Below are 20,890 nucleotides of genomic sequence, written 5' to 3'. Positions count from 1 at the left end.
TGAATACATTTTAAAGCACTTAAAATGCTGCCTAACATATATAAGCATGCTGTGAATGTTACAGAAGAAAGAAATGCTACTTGCTACTGTATTTTGTAGTGATGTTTATTTAAATGTCATTTCCTTTCCCTTTAGTGAGTTCTCTGGTGATGTTGATAGCCTGGAACTGGGGGACATGGTCGAGTACAGCTTGTCCAAAGGCAAAGGCAATAAAGTCAGTGCAGAAAAAGTGAACAAAACACATTCAGGTAATGAATTGTAACCTCTACTTATCCAATCTATGCTTTGAGTAGGAGATAAGGGAGAGGATGGAACAGGGAACAAATGAGGCCCAGTTGTTTTACATCAGTTGTTCTCAGGTGTGTGATCTGCAGATCAGCGTTACCTGGCTGCTTGTTACAAGTGCAAGTTCTTTATTTTATAAAATTTTGTAATAAGTATTTTATAACAAAAGAGTCTTTGGCTACAATTTTCCATTTTCCATTTTCCCCACATATGGCAACTTTTAGGACACCAGACGTGTTTAAGGTCAAATGGCGGTTCTAGGAATAGAACTTGGCTTCAGGTTCCCTGCCCAATTTCAGGATAGCAGGCAACCAGCCCACTGTGTGTGAACAAAGCTATTGAGTGAGAAGTATACATGTTTATGTTTCGTAGTGAATGGTATTACTGAGGAAGCTGATCCCACCATCTACTCTGGCAAAGTCATTCGTCCCCTGAGGAGTGTTGATCCAACACAGACAGAATACCAAGGAATGATTGAGATTGTGGAGGAGGGTAAGATCATCCCTTGTTTGAAATTTGTCGTACCTTCAGATGAGCACTTTTGAGGTTGTAAAATACGGTGTTCACTACAGTTGTTTTCAGGTTTTTTAAAAACCAAGTTAAGGAAAACTAAGCAGAGGAAAAGAGTTACTTTATTTTTGTACCCTTTTTTTTTTTTTTTTTGTAGAGACAGAGTCTCACTTTATGGCCCTAGGTAAAGTGCTGTGGCATCACAGCTCAACAGCAACCTCCAGCTCCTGGGCTTAAGTGATTCTCTTGCCTCAGCCTCCCGAGTAGCTGGGACTACAGGCGCCCGCCACAATGCCCAGCTATTTTTTTTAGTTGCAGTTCAGCCGGGGCCGGGTTTGAACCCGCCACCCTCGGTATATGGGGCCGGCGCCTTACTGATTGAGCCACAGGTGCCGCCCTATTTTTGTACCCTTTGGAAATGGGGTCAGCTTGGGTTTAAATTGTAAACCAAAAATTGCTATGTAAGCATATGACTGATAAATGAGCAACTGAGTTATATTGAACTAGAGAACAAATCGCATATTAAAATAAAGCATTTAATGTTGAATGTGATAATCAAGTGTTCACCTTTTTCTCTAATCACTGGTAAAGGAAACCAGCCATTACAATATATTAGTAACCATTTAGTCTTATAAATATTTTTGCTTCTTATAACTTTCTTTCTTTCTTTCTTTTTTTTTTTTTTTTTTTTGTAGAGACAGAGTGTCACTTTATGGCCCTCGGTAGAGTGCCGTGGCTTCACACAGCTCACAGCAACCTCCAACTCCGGGGCTTAAGCGATTCTCTTCCCTCAGCCTCCCGAGTAGCTGGGACTACAGGCGCCAGCCACAACGCCCGGCTATTTTTTGGTTGCAGTTTGGCCAGGGTCGGGTTTGAACCCACCACCCTCAGTATATGGGGCTGGCGCCTTACCAACTGAGCCACAGGCGCCGCCCAGCTTCTTATAACTTTATTTCTTTCAAAGAGAGTTCTATTAGGGGGTCCTGCTTCCTATCTCCAGGCCAAGACTCCCTATATTTTTTACTTCTTCCCCCCCCCCCATCTTTAAGAATTTACAGAGTGTCAGTGCCATTATTTCCCATAACAGTTACCATCAGAAAGACCAACTTTCTGTATGCATAAAATAAGTTTTCAGTAGAAATAAGAGGGACCTGGAGGGTAGGATAGCAGAATTACCTAATGGAGGAATAGATGAAAGGGTTTAAATATTTCAGCCAAAGATGATGGCTTGGCTTTACAACAGAATGAGTCCTTGTATCATTTACCTATTGGAGAGAACATAATAAAGGGAAAAACAGGTTGTTTGGGAGACGGAAATGAACCGTGATAACCTTATTCCTTCACAACATGGAGTTCTTAGAATTCCTGTTTTGTATAAAACTGCTACTCCCTGTCTCCATTTCTAAATGAATTGACTTTATAGCAGGTCAGTCTGTTAAGCTAATGCCAAGATGATGTCACTCCCTAAAAAAAGGTCACCGGAGTATGGGCTGCTAACTTTAACTCATGAGGTAATATCCAGTTGCCTGTCCCATTTACTCAAAAGATGCTGATTCTACTTCCTTTTGCACCCCCCACCCTCTGGTCCACTAATACTGGCTGTAGGATATAGTTAAGGACAAGGATTTCGTTGAAAAAGAAAATTGAGGCATCTCTAGAGTGTTCTGGGACTAGACAGATCACATTTTCCCATTTGGTGGCAAGAACTAATTCTTTTATTTAGAAACACAACTGTAACTCAGTATAAGACTTTGGAGCTGGATACCCCTCTCGTTGTGTAATCTTAAGCAAATCACTTAAGTCTTTGCTAGCTCGATTTCTTTATCTTTGAAATGTTAACTTCAATCTTAGAAGGTTCTATAAAGTGTGGATCAGTGTAAGTGTTTAATAAATGGCAGTTACTGTTAATGCCACAAGGTCAGACCAGCTAACAGCCTAATAGCCCTCTGCATGACTTGATCTGTTGGAATCACCTCCTCTAAGTTTTTGGTTCCTGCGTTTTTTAAAAATCTTCACTTTATAAACATCAGAGGGATGGTTAAGTGTTTTCAGTTCTGAAGCTTCCACCTCCTGCGTGACATTTTTCTAATTTTTTTCTACTTTTGTTTCTGTGGATTCACCTGGGTACTGAATTGATAAGCAAAGCAGTTGAACTGTTTGCCCCCCGCCTTTTTTTTTTTGGGGGGGGGGAGGGTTTTGGGTGAGACAGAGTCTCACTTATTAACCCTTGGTAGAATGCTATGGCATCACACCTCCAACTCCTTGGGCTTAAGCAATTCTCTTGCCTCAGCCTTCCGAGTAGCTGGGACTACAGGCACCCTCCACAACACCTGGCTATATTTTGTTGCAGTTTGGCCGAGGCTGGGCTTGAACCCGAATATGGGGCCAGCACTTTACCCACTGAGCCACAGGCACCGCCCTGTTTGTCCCATTTTTTATCTGTTGCCTTCATTGTCCTCCAGGCAGTTTTTTACTATAAGGCAGAGCTCAGCAAACATGGTGGCCTGTTTTTGTAAATGAAACTTTATTTAAACAGCCACGATGGCCAGGCGAGGTGGCTCACGCCTGTAATCCTAGCACTGGGTGGCCAAGGCAGGTAGATTGCCTGAGCTTGGAGTTTGAGACCAGCTTGAGTAAAATTGAGACCCTATCTCTTAAAAATAGCCTGGCATTGTGGCAGGCACCTGTAGTCCTAGCTACTCAGGCAGCTGAGACAGGGGATCACTTGAGCCCAAGAGTTTAAGGTTGCTGTGAGCTGTGATACCGTGGCACTCTACAAAGGGTGACAAAATGAGACTCTGTCTCACAAAAAAAAAAAAAGCAAACAAAAAACAGCCACCACCATTTATTTACATATTTGTCTTTGGTTGCTTTCTCACTACAATGGCTGAGTTGAGTAGTAGTGACAGAGACCGGATGGGTTGTGAGTCCTGATCTAGGAGAAACCCCATTAGATTGAGGGAGCCAGAATCAGAACAAAGATGTCAAATTTATCTACATTCTTTTTGACTGTGCTTGGCTAGTTGTTTATTGCCCAGCAGAAATATTGATGGCTGATTGGCTCATCTTGTGAACTTGGGAAGAAGATAGTTGCATGGATAATATTAGCAGCTCATAGCATTTATTTATAAGTTAGATAATGGGATTGCAAGTGATAAGTGTTGTTTTTTAAATTTATAAATGCAGCTTTAAATTTTTCATTAGCTAATAAGGTAGTAATGAGCTACCAAGTTCTCGTTTGTTTCCTGGCCTGGTAGTATTTAAATTAACATTTAGGGTTTCATTTATGCTACTTTTTTGAGACGAGTCTCACTTGGTCACCCTTTGTTGAGTGCTGTGGTGTGTTAGCTTACAGCAATCTCAAAACTCTTGGGTTCAGGTGATCCATTTGCCTCAGCCTCCCATGTAGCTGGGACCACAACGCCCTGGTATTTTTCAGAGACAGGGTCTCACTCTGTCTCAGGCTGGTCTTGAACCTGGGAGCGCAGGCAATCCACCCACCTCAGCCTCCCAAGTGCTAGGATTACAGGCATAAGCCACCATACCTGGCTTTCATTTATGCTTTAAAGTGAAACCTCTCAGATTAAAAAATACATTTTTTGGTTAACCTGTTTTTAGCAACTATATTCATAAACTTGGGATCATTAGCAGAAGACTAACATGAAATACTAGCTTTTAGACTTTGTATCTGTTTCTTCTTATAGGGGATATGAAAGGTGAGGTCTATCCATTTGGCATAGTTGGGATGGCCAACAAAGGGGATTGCCTGCAGAAAGGGGAGAGTGTCAAGTTCCAGTTGTGTGTCCTGGGCCAAAATGCACAGACTATGGCCTACAACATCACACCCCTGCGTAGGGCCACAGTGGAGTGTGTGAAAGATCAGGTGAGTGCATCTAAATTTGATCCTTTTTATGATTTGGTAAACCAAACCTTAAAATTGTTGTGCCAAGGGACAACAGAACCATCAGCGTTCATTTGGTTGTTTTGTTTTGTTTTGTTTTGTTTTGTTTTGTTTTTTGAGACAGAGCCTCAAGATGTCCCCCTGGGTTAGAGTGCCATGGCATCACATCTCACAGCAATCTTCAACTCCTAGGCTCAAGCGAGTCTTCTGCCTCCACCTCCCAAGTAGCTGGGACCACAGGCACCCGCCATAACACCTGGCTATTTTTTGGTTGCAGCCATCATTGTTGTTTGTTGGGCTTGGGCTGGATTCAAACCCGCCAGCTCAGGTGTCTGTGGCTGGAGCCTTAGCCGCTTGAGCCATAGGCGCCTAGCCAGCGTTCATTGGTTTTTATTTCTACTTTACCCCCTTTCCTTTTTTACATGAAAAGAAAAAAAATTACTAGCACATATATGTTTACATAATGGGGGAAAATAAATTTGGGAACAGATTTCCAGAATAGAACTAAACATTTTTTTTATACCTTTGCTCAGAATTTCTTCTGCAGACTATACCAACACTGAAACCATGTTTTGAAGTGTTCACAAAATAAGTTTAGGACAGAAAACTCAAGTGAGTACTGAGCTCTCAGGGAAATCCCTCTAAGTCCTCAGAACATTCTTCAACATCAGTACAGAAAATATAACATTTTGTATGGCTGTTTCCTATAATACCATATCCCAACTTAATAATTTTAGAAGGGATCAAAACATAAATTTTCAAATAACATCTCCATGATGATTTTGCTTAATTCAAAAACCATTTCATAATATGAACGAACAAGGCAACCTTTCTTCTTTGAGTCAAGCTTGTGATGCATCAAATGGTGGCGACTTCAAAGACATGTTTCTGTCTTGACACATTTTGCCACATAGATTGGACCATCAACATCAATACCATGTTTTCTAAATCCTTTTAGTTAGTCTCAGGCATTGTGTTTCATTCAGAGTATGGTGTTTTTTCTCTGTGGCTTGTCCTCTCTTTAGCAAACTTTTTTTCTTTTCCAGTTTGGCTTCATTAACTATGAAGTAGGAGATAGCAAGAAGCTCTTTTTCCATGTGAAAGAAGTTCAGGATGGCATTGAGCTACAGGCAGGAGATGAGGTGGAGTTCTCAGTGATTCTTAATCAGCGCACGGGCAAGTGCAGCGCCTGTAATGTTTGGCGAGTCTGGTGAGTTTTGTTATGTTGGATTGGACCAACAACTCTGTTGGTTTTGTTGTTTTTTTTAAATCTCAGAAAGGAGCTGGGAATCTCTGGAACTGTTTCTTCATATTTCACTTTTCTAAGGTTTTTCACATCTGCTACCTGTTAATATGCATCTGTGGGACTGGTTTCCCTAGTTGCAGACAAGTCTAGGGTTGACCCTCACCCAAATGTTTCTTCCAGTTCCTACACAGCTGTTAACTTCTGAGTTGGGGAAATTATATAAACAAACTTGCCTGTCTTGTCTTTCTAGCTCTCTAGTTGACCCAAGTTCCCCTCATTAAAAGTGAGTCATTTGAGAAGTTAGGTAGAAACACTCCTTTGCAAGTGCTTGCTTTCTTCCCAGCAAGTGTTGCTGCTTTTCACTTCTTTTTTTTTTTTTTTTTTTTTTTTTGTGATTTTTGGCCGGGGCTGGGTTTGAACCCGCCACCTCCAGCATATGGGACCAGCGCCCTACTCCTTGAGCCACAGGCGTCGCCCTGCTTCTCACTTCTTGACTTTATTACAGTGAAGGCCCCAAAGCTGTTGCAGCTCCTAGACCTGATAGGTTGGTCAGTCGCTTGAAGAACATTACCCTGGATGATGCCAGTGCTCCTCGCCTAATGGTTCTTCGTCAGCCAAGGGGACCAGATAACTCAATGGTATGAGGCCATACAAGGATTGGGGGAAGCCAACTGAGAGACCAACATAAAATTTGAAATCCTTCTTCAACATAGGTTAAAGAGCTTGATGAGCAAGGAATTTCGATATTGGTTGTAGCTGGTTAGCACTTCCCCACCCATAACATAACAGTTGTTTACAGTAACAAGCGCATTTCTTGCTTTTCATGCAACTTTGTACAAAGCTTAGGCGGGAGGGTTTACTATAGATTTCCTCCTCTAGGAAAGAACTGGTAGTACTTCTGTAATTCATTTTGGAATAGGTGGGCGTTCTGTGATTTTCACGTACCAAGTCATTAACTTCAGTTTCATCTCTTCACAGGGATTTGGTGCAGAAAGAAAGATCCGTCAAGCTGGTGTCATTGACTAACCACATCCACAAAGCACATCATTAATCCACTATGATCAAGTTGGGGGGATTCTGGTGAAGGGTTCTGAATATCTCCCTCTTCATCCCTCCCAAAATCTGGAATACTTATTCTATTGAGCTATTACACCAGTTTTAACACCTTCCTCGTGTTATGTTTAAAAAAATAAATAAATTTAAGAAAACCATTTTAAAATTATGCACAGTTGCAGCCTGGAAAACTTAAGGTGGCGCCTTATAGTATCAATTTTAGGAGCTTTATTTGGTGCATTTAACGCAACTGGTAATTGCAAAATCCACTTCGCGTGTGTAAGTGAAAATATAGACTGTTATCTTGTTGGCCCTATGAAATTCTGCACTTGGTATTTAGCATATACTCTACCTTCATTAATTACTTCTGGCAAGATGTTCTGCCGTAGCACTCAGTTGCATTCTTTTCCTTTTCTTTCCTGTTCATTATGCTTTAATTCTGAGGACCATATGAAGGTAGAATATATTACCTTTTGAAAATTACAAAAATTTGTATAGGCAAACCATTTTCTTAAAGTTGGTGGCCAAATGTTAAAATGTTATTTTTCATATCATTTATAATCTTGTCACAATCCACTTAACAAAGTTTGGTTAGATTTCAGTGAAAATTATCTTCCAGAGTAGTGTTTTTTTTTTTTTTTTTTTTTTTTTTCTGGGATGGGGGGTAACTTTACTACAACTAGTATGTATGGTGCAGAATTTCATGCAAATGAGGTTTGCCAGCAGTGTGACAATTAAAGGTATTTAAACAAAAACAAAAAAATTGAATGCACAAACTTGCTGCTGCTTAGATCACTGCAGCTTCTAGGACCCAGTTTCTTTTACTGATTTAAAAACAAAACAAAAAAAATAAAAAAGTTGTGCCTGAAACGAATCTTGTTTTTTTTGTAGCCGCCTGGTTCCTGTGTCCTGTAAAATACAGACACTTGACCCTTGGTGTAGCTTTTGTTCGACTTTATATCACGGGAACGGATGGGTCTGCTTTCTTGGCCCTCATCTTGAATTGGCCATATATAGGGTCCCTGGCCAGTGGACTGAATGAAGGCTTTGTCTAAGATGACATGGGTCAGCTCAGGGGATGTGGGGGGAGGGCGCTTTTATCTTCCTCCTTGTCGTTTGAGGTTTTGATCTCTGGGTAAAGAGGCCGTTTATCTTTGTAAACACAAAACATTTTTGCTTTCTCCAGTTTTCTGTTAATGGCGAAAGAATGGAAGCGAATAAAGTTTTACTGATTTTTGAGACACTAGCACCTAGCGCCTTCATTATTGAAACGTCCCGTGTGGGAGGGGCGGGTCTGGGTGCGGCCTAACGCGCGACTCCTAGGTCTGGGGCCCACGTGGCCGGGGCGGGGACTCGGTCGCCTGGGGCGCCGACTGATTGCGTAGTGGGCGGGGCCGGAAGTGCCGCTCCCTGGTGGGGGCTGTTCATGGCGGTTCCGGGGTCTCCAACATTTTTCCCGGTTGTGGTTTTAAATCCGTCTAAAACGGAGGCAGCGGAGCTGGAGGTGAGGTTCTGGCGTGCGTAGCATTCGGCTTTGGGACGTACAGGCGTCTCCTTGATGCCGGGAATCGAGCGGAATCTACGAACTGGAGACAAAGGCCTTGGGCGGGGGTCCTTCGTTTGGAGCCCTAAGAGGGAGATCTTGGCAGACAGAAGGCTGTGGGGAGGGGTCGCGGCCTGGAGGCTGCCCCCTAGAGCTGAGAAGACTTACCGGGAGTAATGGGAAGGGGGTTTCCTTTACCTTAGGCTGAGGGCGGAGCCCAAGTAGTATTGAAAAATAGACAAGGGTGGGGGTTGCTAGAAGACTGTACTCCCGAAATCTGTGGACCGCACGAACCTGCAAGTATTTTTTGTGATCCTGAATCATTTATGAACCAAGTGGAGGTCACGTGTTTGGAGCCGATCAGTTTTGAACTCTGGTTTTAGTTACTATTGATTATAGAAAGCTTTGAAGTACTGTTGATGTAACTGGCCCATTAACCCTAATTGCTGCTTTCCCACAGGTTCTTGCTGGTGTGAAATGACTGAGTACAAACTGGTGGTGGTTGGAGCAGGTGGTGTTGGGAAAAGCGCACTGACAATTCAGCTAATCCAGAACCACTTTGTAGATGAATATGATCCCACCATAGAGGTGAGGCTCGGTGGTCTTCTGCTGACCTGATCCTAGTTCTCAGTTTTGGTTTACCTTTTCCCATATCCTCTAAGGAGAGAAAGTAAAAAAGTTAATTTGAGATACTGCACTCAGTAAAACCTTCAGTATTTCTAGAGAACAGTTCATTTTTATTAGCTGAAGATTTTCTAAATAGTTTACAATTTTTGACAGTTACATAAACTGTTGCAAACTCATTGTTGAGCTCGTTAATATATGAATGAATTTCTTCATGTATGACTGCTCTGTTAAATGAGAAACAGGCCATAGTAAAGAGACATATGGTGTGGGAGATGATAGGTTGGAAATAAAGGATTCAGAGATGTTGGTGTTCTTCAGTTTTCATTACTTAGGTAGTTAAAGCAACTGAAGTAGAAAGAACTCGAAATTCTGAGTCAATGGCTAGGATTCTGGTCCTTATTTTGGTTCCTTGTTTGCACCTTATTTAATTATGCAGTTTCAACAAATCATTTAATCTCTAAGCCTCATTTTCTTCAAGTATTAAACTACCATAAACTTGTCCTACCTACCACACGGGGATGTTGTGAAAAATTAAATAACATGTTTAAATCATTTGTGAATGGTAAAGTACTGAGTAATAGTACTTAAGGATTCTGTAGTTATTGGGGAAGTTCATGTTACAGATTGTCTTCAGTATGTGGCATCCAATTAAATAAGAGGTTTTGTGATTTTGTTCAATTTAAATGTCTTAAACTCTGGAGATTACTTTAATCCACAGCCTGACTTCCCTACCACCTGGCTACTGAGTATTTAACGAAAACTAACTCATATTAACTGCTATTCAAATTGCTTTGATCCTTGGCAAAATATTTCAGGCTTAACAACTTTAACATTTTTATATTAACATTTTTAAAATTTAAATAATATTCTCAGAGTTTTAGTTGTCGATGAGTAATTTACGTAAGTGAAGTACATAAATCTTATGTCTACAGTTCAGTACTTTTTACATTTGGATATATTCATGTAAGTCATTTGCAGATATTAACCTCTACAGGTACTAGAAGCATTATTTTTTCTGGAAGGATGATCTTCAAATGTGTTCTCTAGCTTTCTGGGGAAGTAAATAAACTCATAACCACATGGAACATTTCTAATACTCTAGACTCTAGAGAGTTCTCCAAAGTACGAGACATTATTTTTTTTTTTGAGACATTATTAAAGTAAAAGTTAAATTGATGCTTTAAAGGCAAATTGGAAGTATTTTTTATATGATCTATATGTGTCTTTCTGAGGAATTAATTATAATTCTACCTTTAAGAATTTGATTCAGGAGTATTTCTAAAAGATCTAATCTGTCATGATAATAAAAATTTTGGTGTTATAACCTTCCCTGAAACAAAAGGTGTTTGTACTTTTTAGTCATGAACACAAATGAGGCTGTATCAAAGGTTAGGTATAATTATAATTATGATGAATTACTTTTTAAAGTAAAATGGCACAAACGAAACAGTCCAATTCATAGCTTAGAAAATACACTGTGAACTTAATCTATAGTCTCTTGACGGCAGTAGAGCTATCATTTGAATTACCTTTTTTTTTTTTTTTTCATCTTTTCCAGGGACAGAGAGTCCACATTTTCTTTTCTGCAAGCATATGGAATTTCTTTTTTTTTTTGATGTTAGGGTGACATTAAGTACTTTCTGTTCGTGATTATAGTCTATTGACAGCTGAGAGACACACCAGATAGAAATGGGCTTAAATAGCTAGGAGCTTATTTAACCTTGTCAGTGGCATTGTATTCCCTGTGGTTTTTAATAAAAATTGAATCTCCCTCCCTTCCTGACCCCCTCACCCTCTGCACCCCCAGGATTCTTACCGAAAACAGGTGGTTATAGATGGTGAAACCTGTCTGTTGGACATACTGGATACAGCTGGACAAGAGGAGTACAGTGCCATGAGAGACCAATACATGAGGACAGGCGAAGGCTTCCTCTGTGTATTTGCCATCAATAATAGCAAGTCATTTGCAGATATTAACCTCTACAGGTACTAGGAGCATTATTTTTTCTTTTTTTTTTTTTTTGGCCAGGGCTAGGTTTGAACCCGCCACCTCCGGCATATGGGACCGGCGCCCTACTCCTTGAGCCACAGGGGCCGCCCAGGAGCATTATTTTTTCTGGAAGGATGATCTTCAAGTGTGTTCTCTAGCTTTGTGGGGAAATAAGGATACCATACTCAGGATGATACACCTTTATTATTATAGAAGGAGTTGGTTCTAGGCTATTTGACATTGATAACCTAGGGTAATTACTGAAAGTACTAGAATTTATCTTATATAACATTGTCATCATAATGCTTGATAACACATACAGTGAAGCTTGCTATCAGGAATGATAGTAGATGTCGAAGCCAGGTGCAGTGGCTCACCCCTGTATTCCCAGTAACTCAGGAGGATCATTTGAGGCCAGGAGTTCTAAATCAGCCTGTACAACCCAGTGAGTGAGCCCTGTCTCTAAAAATATAATAAAATGAGCTGAGTATAATGGCATGCATTTGTAGGCCTGTAGTCCCAAGATACATGGGAGATTGAGGTGGGAAGATTATTTGAGCCCAGGAGTTCAAGGCTGCAATGAACTGTGATCATACCGCTGCATTCCAGTAAGACTTTGTAAGGCTCTTTAAAAAAAAAGGGGGGGAGGGGGGTGACTCCTGTGGCTCAAAGGGGTAGGGCACCAACCCCATATGCCAGAGGTGGCAGGTTCAAACCCGGCAAAAAACTGCAAAAAAAAAAAAAACCTAGAGGCATTGCTATAGATCACAACAGAATTTTAGAGAGGAAAATACCTTTAAGCAACATCCTTCAGGCTCAGAGCCTGTAACACCAGCCACATACACCAAGACTGGCAGGTTCAAACCTGGCCTGGGCCCTAAACAACAATGACAACTTCATAGAAAAAGGAAAGATAGAAACATCCTTCAGTAATACAGTGGTTATGGCACCAGCCACATACACCAAAGTTGGTGGGTTCAAACCCAGCCTGGGCCTGCCAATAAACAATGACAATACAACAACAAAAAAATAGCCAGGCATTGTGGTGGGCACCTGTAGTCCCAGCTATATGGGAGGCTGAGGCTGGAGAATCACTGAAGCCCAAGAGTTTGAGGTCGCTGTGAGCTGTGATGCCACGGCACTCTACCGAGGGTGACATAATGAGACTCTGTCTCAAAAAATAATAATAATAATACAACATTATTTTACAGAATCAGAAATAGAGTTCAGAAGGTAGTCTGTTAAGTTTTGGTATCATGATTGTTATTCAAGATCAAAATTCTAGGGGTCCTTTTTCTTAGTTCTCTTAGTTCATTGTTCTTTAAGTAGAATAAGATAATAGTAAGAATATGGAATCTGCTTGTGTTGAAACTTGTTTCCATCATTTATTAGCTATGTGACTTTGGGGCAGACTACCAAATTTCTATGTCTCAGTTTACTTATCTGTAATATGGAGATAATAGTACCTAGCTCAGAGTTGTTACGAAGATTAAACACATTAGTATGTATATTACTTAAAAATAGGTCCTGACATAAAGTAAGTGCTATTTAAATGTTTTGCCTGCTGCCTTGAGTCCTGGGTTATTTTCCTTCCATGTGAAGATACCTGCTCTCAGAATTGAACTGGTCCAAACCAGAGTGGAGTGTTTCTCCTAAACCTACTCTATTTACAATCATCTCTCTCTAAAAATAATAACAGTACTTAATAAAATACCCAACATTTGGCAAGCATCTAATAAATAGTTATTGAATTTCTAGAAGTCATTTTTCTTCTTACAGGGTACCAAGCCAAAGAGAATTTTTTTTTTGGTAGAGACAGAGTCTCACTCTATGGCCTCGGTAGAGTGCCGTGGCCTCACACAGCTCACAGCAACCTCCAACTCCTGGGCTTAAGCGATTCTCTTGCCTCAGCCTCCCGAGTAGCTGGGACTACAGGCGCCCACCACAACGCCTGGCTATTTTTTGGTTGCAGTTTGGCCAGGGCCGGGTTTAAACCCGCCACCCTCGGTATATGGGGCCAGCGCCCTACCGACTGAGCCACAGGCGCCGCCCAAGCCAAAGAGAATTTAAACTACCTTATAAAAGTCTATATTATATAATATAAATTTAATGAAAAATAGACTTAAGTGAGGCAAAGAGGAAATAAAGGTAAGGAATTAAACAGTTACTCTGTAATTGTGTGCATGAAGCTCCAGTGACCTTCTAAAGGTAGACTACAAAATTTGGCAGCTGTTGTGAAAAGAGAAATAGCTAACTGCAAGATTCAGCATCTGTGTGCTGCCAGCAAATCAGTTGCTCAGAAGAAGCAGGATTATACTGCTACTAGAAAGAAATTTTTTCGTGGATTCCCAAGGAATGTTGTTTAAAGAACAGTAGTAACCTACTGGTGAGGTGGTACAGGTGCTTTAGGCATCTCATTATCCCTTAACATAAGCTGCTGCTATCACACCAAAGCACAAGCAGTGCACATAGCCCACGGAACATAGTTCAGCTGTATGACTGTGGAAATCCAACCTTAGAGCTTAGAGCAATGTTGTACAGTATGGTAGTCACAACCATATGTAATTATTTACGTTTAAGTAAAATTTAAAAATCGTTTGGTCACATTAGTGATTGACTTTTCAAGTGCTTAATATGTGACTAGTAGCTAACAGATAGAGACCATTTAGAAGCACAGATACAGACCATTTCCAGCATGGCAGAAAGTTCTGTTGGACAGTGTTAGGAAAAAGAAGCTAGAACAGTAGTCTCCCAGCTGGGCTGTGTGGTATGTCTTACGTGTCATCGAAGGGGGAGCGCTCCCAACGTGTTTTCAGTTGGGAGTCCCACATCCTTCACACTTCCTTACTGAGAACATTTCTGGGGTTTTCTATTTTAGATAATGGGCTTCTAGTTTTGTTTGAAGAAAATGTTTGGGTACCACCCATCTTGAAAAGTGATAGACTGGGGCCAAGCATGGTGGCTCATGCCTGTAATCCCAGCACTCTGGGAGGCCAAGGTGGGTGGATTGCCTGAACTCACAGGTTTGAGACCAGCCTGAGCCAGAGCAAGACCCCACCCCTAAAAATAGCCAGGTGTTGTGGCTGCGCCTATAGTCCCAGTTACTCAGGAGGCTGAGGCAAGAGAATGGCTTGAGGCCAATGGTTTGAGGTTGCTGTGAGCTATGACAGCACAGCACTCTACTGAGGGCAACAAAGTTAAAAAAAAAAAAAGAAAGAGAGAAAAGTGATAAAGTGTCTTCCATTAAATATTGTCACCTCTGAGGGAACTTCAGAAAGCTATTTAGAGGCAGTGAGTTTTACTTCTTAATCTAGAGTGTGATTTCTAGTGGCCAATTAAATCCAGAGCCAAGCTCTTTTGAGAACTCAGGCACCTAATCGGGACATGGGTCAGGATAAAATACTCACTTCAGTACACGTAGAAGATGAACTGGTACTTAGGGGTTCTCTGTGGCTGCTGCCACAAGAGTAAACCAGTCTCATTATTATGCGGTCTTCTAGAAGTGCTAGGAAAAAAGTGAAACTCTATACTGGAAGCTAATAGGGCTATATAAATTCTCCAGTTTCTTTTTTACCCTAGCTATTTTTTCCTTCCTTAAAGTTTGTTTTACTTTATTCTGATAATGTATTCCCTTTTTTAGGGAGCAAATTAAGCGAGTAAAAGATTCAGATGATGTACCTATGGTGCTGGTAGGAAACAAGTGTGATTTGCCAACAAGGACAGTTGACACAAAGCAAGCCCACGAACTGGCCAAGAGTTACGGCATTCCATTTATTGAAACCTCAGCCAAGACCAGACAGGTACAGTAGGGCTTTCAGCATCTGCACAAGGGTTTGTCTAAGGCAGAGAAGGTAAATTGATTGATTGACTGTGGTAGAGGTATGATCCATATTCGTTGTTGTTATGGATTTTTTAATGTTCTGATGTTTTTCTTTGGTTCAAACCCAAAACAAACTTAATGTTCTAGTATGGCATTTTTTTCACTTACATTAACATTCACAAATGTTTCTAGTGGAAATCCTTGATTAAAGATACTCATAAACATTAATTCTTTCTCCATGAACACCAGCCATTGTTCAGGGCTTAAGTCTCTGGAATGGAGTCTTGATATCTGGTACTTCTGTTCTGTATCTATGTCCCACATTACCCTTTTTCCTTAGCCTAAATGTTTTTATGTAAAACGTACCATTTCTATATCAGCCTGTACTTTTCCTGAGTTGCCTTATTTTATCAGCTACTAAGGCGGTAATTAGAATTTTAAATCCACATTAAGAAATACAAATGAGGCTCATCCCTGTAGCTCAGAGGCTAGGGCACCAGCCACATAAGCTGGCGGGTTCGAACCCAGGCTGGGGCTGCCAAACAACAGTGACAATTACAAAAAAAAAATAGCTAGGTGTTGTGGCAGGCACCTGTAGTCCCAGCTACTTGGGAGGGTGAGGCAAGAGAATTGCTTAAGCCCAAGAGTTTGAGGTTGCTGTGAGCTGTGACGCCACGGTACTCTACTGAGGGTGACATAGTGGGACTCTGTCTCAAAAAAAAAATGAGAGAGAGCTTACATTTGGATGTCAGCTGTGCTGTCTTTATCATGTACTTTTCATTCATTTTTGATAGGGTGTCGAAGATGCCTTTTACACACTGGTAAGAGAAATACGCCAGTACCGAATGAAAAAACTCAATAGCAGTGATGATGGGACTCAAGGTTGTATGGGGTTGCCATGTGTGGTGATGTAACAAGGTAAGCATGTGGTTTTTCACATCATTATAAATCATAATATTCAGTATCAGGCAATTTGGAGGATTGTTAGTGTTATTGCCTATATGTTATTTAACTGATAGTCTCTGTATACACTTTTCTGTGTATTTTCCTTATGGCTCCCTTTCTAAAAGTACTGACATGTAGGCCACACATGGTGGCTCGCTCATGCCTGTAATGCTAGCACTCTTGGGAGGCCAAGGTGATAAAATTGCTTGAGCTCAGGAGTTTGAAACCAGCCTGAGCAAAGCAAGATACCACCTCTACTAAAAATAGGGGCGGGGGGTGGGGGAAGCAGGGCATTGTAGCATGTGCCTATAGTACCAGCTACTTGGGAAGCCAAGGCAGGAGATTGCTTAAGCCCAGAAGTTTGAGGTTGCTGTGAGCTAGGTTGACATCATAGCACACATTAGCCTGGGGCAACAGAGTGAGACTCTGTTTCCCCAAAAAAGAAAGTACTGAGTTCTAAACTATTTTTAAAACATTTAAGCCGGGCACAGTAGCTCATGCCTATAATAAGGAGGATTGCTTGAGCTCAGGAGTTCAAGACCAGCCTGAGCAAGAATGAGATCCCATCTTTACTAAAAATAGAAAAATTACCTAGATGTTGTGGTGTGTATCTGTAGTCCTAGTCCTGGGGCAGGAAGATGCCTTGAACCCAGGAGTTTGAGGTTGCTGTGATTTTTGATAACATTATAAATTACAAGACATTATTTATGAGATGAATGCAAGCCATAATTTTGGCACTGACCAAAATTTTGAAGGATTGATACATGGAAGCTGAATGATAATGACACAGTGTGTGTTCTTTTCTTACAGATACTTTTTAAGTTCTGTCATCAGAAAAGAGCCACTTTCAAGGTGGGACAAGTTGGCAACATAGAATAATTCATGTAAATAGCTTAAATTTGTTTTTCTTATACTCTGTATATGTCACTTATACAAATTCCATCTTTATTTCAGTTGCACTGACACCCTGGTCCTGACTTCCCTGGAGGAGTATTCCTGTTGCTATCTTCAGTCTTACAAAGAAGCTCCTGCTACTTCCCCACCTCTCAGTAGATCAGTACAATATTCTCTAGTTGAGACGTTCTCAGAACAACTACCTCCTCACTTGGTTGTCTGACCAGAGAAATGCCCCTCTTGTTACTCTTTGGTATTTTTCTGCCCTTGGTTCTCCCTAACACACAAACACACCTCCGCTACCCCAGATTTCTCATCAGAAAAGCAATTTGTGCTCTGAAACAGAGAACCAAACTATAGACATGAAATTCTGTTGAAAACAGTGTCTTGAGCTCTAAAGTAGCAACTGCTGGGTTTTTATTGTTTGTTTGTTTTTTATTTTTTATTTCATTTTACTGTCAAACTTAGTTTGGAGAAATATCATAAATTGCTGTTTTGCCAAGAATATAGTAAATGTTGCTGTTTGGTTTGTTTGTAATGTTATCAGTTATATTCTATAAACTGGCATCTGCTCTGTGTTCATAAATACAAAAGTGAATACCGACTTGGGAGTCCATCCTAGTCTTCTCAACTTCCATGTAATTAAATCCAACTTTCACAACAAAGTGCCTTTTTCCTAGAAGGGGTTTGAAGACTTCCTTTACAATACTTCAGTGGAATTGATTTCTCAAAAATTGTTTTGCACGAAAATGAATGTCTGAGCTGCACCTATGACTTGACCTCCCTTGAGGGAGAGCCACACCCGCGGGAGAGCGGGTGCCTGTGCGTATATGTAGAATTTGGTTTCCCAGAGGCCTGAGGGGACTTTCCTAACAGAAAGAAGGAAAACATGAATAATTTTACTTAATGTTTACCTAGTAATCTCCACTTTTTTGTAGGTTACTACCTATAAAATATATGTAATTTGTTCATTAGATAAACTCCTTCATACTCAAATTTGTGTTATAATAGAAAGCTCTACATTTGCAGGAGTTCAGATAATTATAAAAATTTGGTGTGGTATTGTCAGCTCTGATGAATGATTTTCAAACCTCAAATACAGCGTATGAACAGACAAATTGCCTTTTCCCTCTGCATCTTGATATCTCAGTGGTACAGGTTATTGGCTTCAGTCCGTTCTTGTCCGCTGTCAACCCCTGACCCCACAGCAGGAGGGGCTTGGTTATTTCAGTTGAATAAAGCATGGTGCTGATGGACCAGGGTCACAGTTTCAAAACTTGAACCAGCCAGTTAGCATCAGAGAGAAATTTTTCCACATTTTCTCATAGCACCAGTAACTTAAGCTAATAACTTTGCTAGGTGCTTGCTGTTAGCTCTAAAGAAAGAAGAAGTCAGTTAGCACAAGCCCTTTACCATGACTGGAAAAACTTGCTATCCCAAGGAGGGTCAGCTCAGACCCTTTTTGTTAGCCACATGGGAACTCTTAAGCCAATATTTTTCTCTCTCTCTCTTCTCTTTTTTTTTTTTGAGAAAAATGTTTTAAGTTAGCTTTATTATAATGTTCTTTGGAAGGTTTAAAACTAACTGGATGAGTTTGTTCAAAGCAAGAAGTAGCCTTTGGATTGGAATTGCTATTTGAGACAAGAATAGAAAATAAAATTAATTGATAATGATGAGGTGTTTAGAAGCTCAGCATTTCCATTGCAGATAATACTCTGATAATTCTGATGCAAAACAGACTTGGATAACTTGTGATAAAAGACCAGTTGCAAAATTGCCACTTTCTGTTTTGGTTTTCTAATGTGTAAATACATATGTCTTCCATCTTCTAATATGAATTTTCATTTATTAAGAATTTGAAATGAATTCAGAAGAGGGAAAGAAACACATACTGTGTCCCGAGTGCAGTGAGCCCAGAGAGTAGTGCTCCTCAGTGTGATTCTGGGAGCTTTCACAGCACTGTCAGCATCTAGGAACGGAAACTTGGCTATTCTGTTTCTGCTTTTTTAGGAGCAATGATTGCTCTGTAATTTTCCTGAGGCTAGGTTGAGGCTTCTCACCTCACACGTTCTTGTTCATGTGTCTATGACCAGCAGTGTGAGTCTTTTTCTAAAAGGTCTATTTAATTTAATGTCTAATTAGCAAGAAAGAAAGTTCCTCATCTTGGGCTCTCCTGCCAATAGCCCTTGTATGTTATGTACCTTACAGTTTCCTTAAGTATGTTCTAAGCACAGAAGTATCTAACTGGGACTAAAATTCAGACTTGAAAATGTTCTTTTAATCACTTAAGAAGTTACACTTAGGTATGAGTTTTGGCACAATAAAGCGACAAAGTTACAGTTAAAAGCTCAATAACTTCAGCTTGGTATAAAATGTGGCTTTTAGAATATGTTTGTGATAGTTGAAAATAATTCTAGTTTACCTCAAAATCTGAAAGTCTCTTTCCCGAAGTTAAGTGCCTGGCCAGCTGTCATAAATTACGTATTCCTTTATCTTTGTTATTGTTGTTTTTAAACATTGCACGTTCGAGAGTGTGAAAATAAGATGTTCTGTCTAAAGACAGAACTAGTATAATGAATGTGGTAAATGCTGTATTTTCTCCAACAGCTTACTATAGAATGTTACTTGGTAATACAACATCATACTTATTACAGTTTTACTTTAGGAATATAATAGATAAAATTAACCTCAGTTCATTGAGTGGACCCCATGTTTAGTCTCTCAACGTCCTTTAAACTGCTGTGAATTTTTTGTCATGACTTGAAAGCAAGGCTAGAGAAACACTTTCAAAAGATATTTTGGGTTTTTTTCCCCATTCCAGAATTTGTGGGCATAATCGTATTTTGCTTTGTATTTACAGTCATGAACTCAAGCTGGCAGCTACAACCAAGAACCAAAAAATGGTGCATTCTGTTTCTTATAATTCATCTCATAATAAATTATAAGAATCAAGGATAATTAACTAGGGAAAATATTCTATTTGGATAGTTTCTTTAAACAAGGGACTATAGTTCTTGTACGTTATTTTCATCTTTGCTGTTTCTTCAAGCAGTCTAATGTGCCACAAAATTATTTTAAGGTGTGTGTTTTCTATAAGAATTATTTTAAAAGTATTCTCATTATCAGAGTGGTTGTTACTATATTTCAGAATATAAAATGACTTTTAAAAGCCTGAGTACTGGAGTACCAAACTAAGATGCAATTGTATGAACTCTACTCTGGAGGGAGGAGAGGGGCGAGTGTTAGTGGAAGTTGTATAACTTGTATTTCAGCGCCATCAAATATAGGTTAAAACATCAATTATGCAAGTCTGCTGTTCAAATGGGAACTATTGGCCTCCTTGGCCCTAAATGAAAGGGCTGATATTGTAAGTTGGTTATTTTATTGTAAATTAATCCATCCTAATTTTTTAAAATTTGGTTGAATGTTTTTCTTGTTAAATAATGTTTAAAAATAAAAACTGGAAGTTCCTGGCTTAGTCACAATTCTTTTTATCACTGAAGTCCTTTTATAGAAAGCTAATAGTAATTTCAAACTTTGGAGTGTGACGTTTGGACAGTGTCGAAAGATCTTAAGTTTCCTCATTTTATGAAATGTGTCAAAGTCATCAAAGTATTACCTTGGGGATGATCCATAGCTATTTGTCAAACTTGCATACATTAATATGAAGCACTTAAAACTACCATTGGAGGTCTTCTGTTCTATTTTTGCATTACTGCAAAACCTAGCAATCTTGGTATAATTGGAAGAGGATGGGTCTAGGGGCCCTAGAACCTTTTAACATAATGTGACAACTCTGGCCTACAGTTTCTTCATTTGCAAAATAGTGGAATTGAATTAGGATATCTCAGATTTCCCAGCCTTGTAAAAGAATGATTTTTCTTTCTCTGAAGCAGGTTGGGAGTGGGGAGAAAGACGAAAAAGTAGAATTTTAAGAAATGATTTCAACTTAGGCTTTTTCACCTACACTGGAATACTGTAATTATGGGGACCTTGATTTATTCTACCAAAGACTTACATTAAAAATTTTTTTCAGGCTGGGCTCACTGGCTCACGCCTGTAATCCTAGCACTCTG

The 20,890-nt window shown here is 40.0% G+C and overlaps 2 protein-coding genes across 5 annotated transcripts in view; both read left to right on the top strand.

Moving 5' to 3' along the window:
* CSDE1 (cold shock domain containing E1) overlaps window positions 1-8,241 on the top strand; it is a 37,830-nt gene extending 29,589 nt beyond the window's left edge. For all 4 annotated transcript variants that reach the window (XM_053591738.1, XM_053591737.1, XM_053591735.1 and 1 more), the window contains 6 exons: window positions 136-248; window positions 658-777; window positions 4,500-4,678; window positions 5,743-5,906; window positions 6,448-6,580; window positions 6,921-8,241. In XM_053591738.1, the coding sequence (XP_053447713.1) occupies window positions 136-248; window positions 658-777; window positions 4,500-4,678; window positions 5,743-5,906; window positions 6,448-6,580; window positions 6,921-6,968 (757 nt within the window). In that variant the 3' untranslated portion in view covers window positions 6,969-8,241. The remainder of the gene's footprint in view (window positions 1-135; window positions 249-657; window positions 778-4,499; window positions 4,679-5,742; window positions 5,907-6,447; window positions 6,581-6,920) is intronic.
* Window positions 8,242-8,375: 134 nt separating this feature from the next.
* NRAS (NRAS proto-oncogene, GTPase) lies at window positions 8,376-20,296 on the top strand. The gene is made up of 7 exons (XM_053591734.1): window positions 8,376-8,499; window positions 8,999-9,126; window positions 10,973-11,151; window positions 14,796-14,955; window positions 15,770-15,893; window positions 16,731-16,772; window positions 16,875-20,296. Exons 2-5 carry the CDS (start codon window positions 9,016-9,018, stop codon window positions 15,887-15,889), a joined length of 570 nt encoding a protein of 189 aa, XP_053447709.1. The 5' UTR covers window positions 8,376-8,499; window positions 8,999-9,015; the 3' UTR covers window positions 15,890-15,893; window positions 16,731-16,772; window positions 16,875-20,296.
* The last annotated feature ends 594 nt before the right edge of the window (window positions 20,297-20,890 follow it).

The sequence above is a fragment of the Nycticebus coucang genome, chromosome 5 (genome assembly GCF_027406575.1).
Source record: "Nycticebus coucang isolate mNycCou1 chromosome 5, mNycCou1.pri, whole genome shotgun sequence".
In the NCBI taxonomy this organism is placed as follows: Eukaryota; Metazoa; Chordata; class Mammalia; order Primates; family Lorisidae; genus Nycticebus; species Nycticebus coucang.
Note: the sequence above shows the minus strand (reverse complement) of the source record. Positions and strands in the feature narration are given on the sequence as shown.

What these genes read in the sequence shown, in the direction of transcription:
- NRAS (XM_053591734.1), top strand. Translation starts at nt 9,016, where the DNA reads ATGACTGAGTACAAACTGGTGGTGGTTGGAGCAGGTGGTGTTGGGAAA. An exon ending in GCAGATATTAACCTCTACAG is followed by an intron (nt 11,152 to 14,795) that starts GTACTAGGAGCA and finishes TCCCTTTTTTAG; the next exon opens with GGAGCAAATTAAGCGAGTAA. An exon ending in CCTCAGCCAAGACCAGACAG is followed by an intron (nt 14,956 to 15,769) that starts GTACAGTAGGGC and finishes CATTTTTGATAG; the next exon opens with GGTGTCGAAGATGCCTTTTA.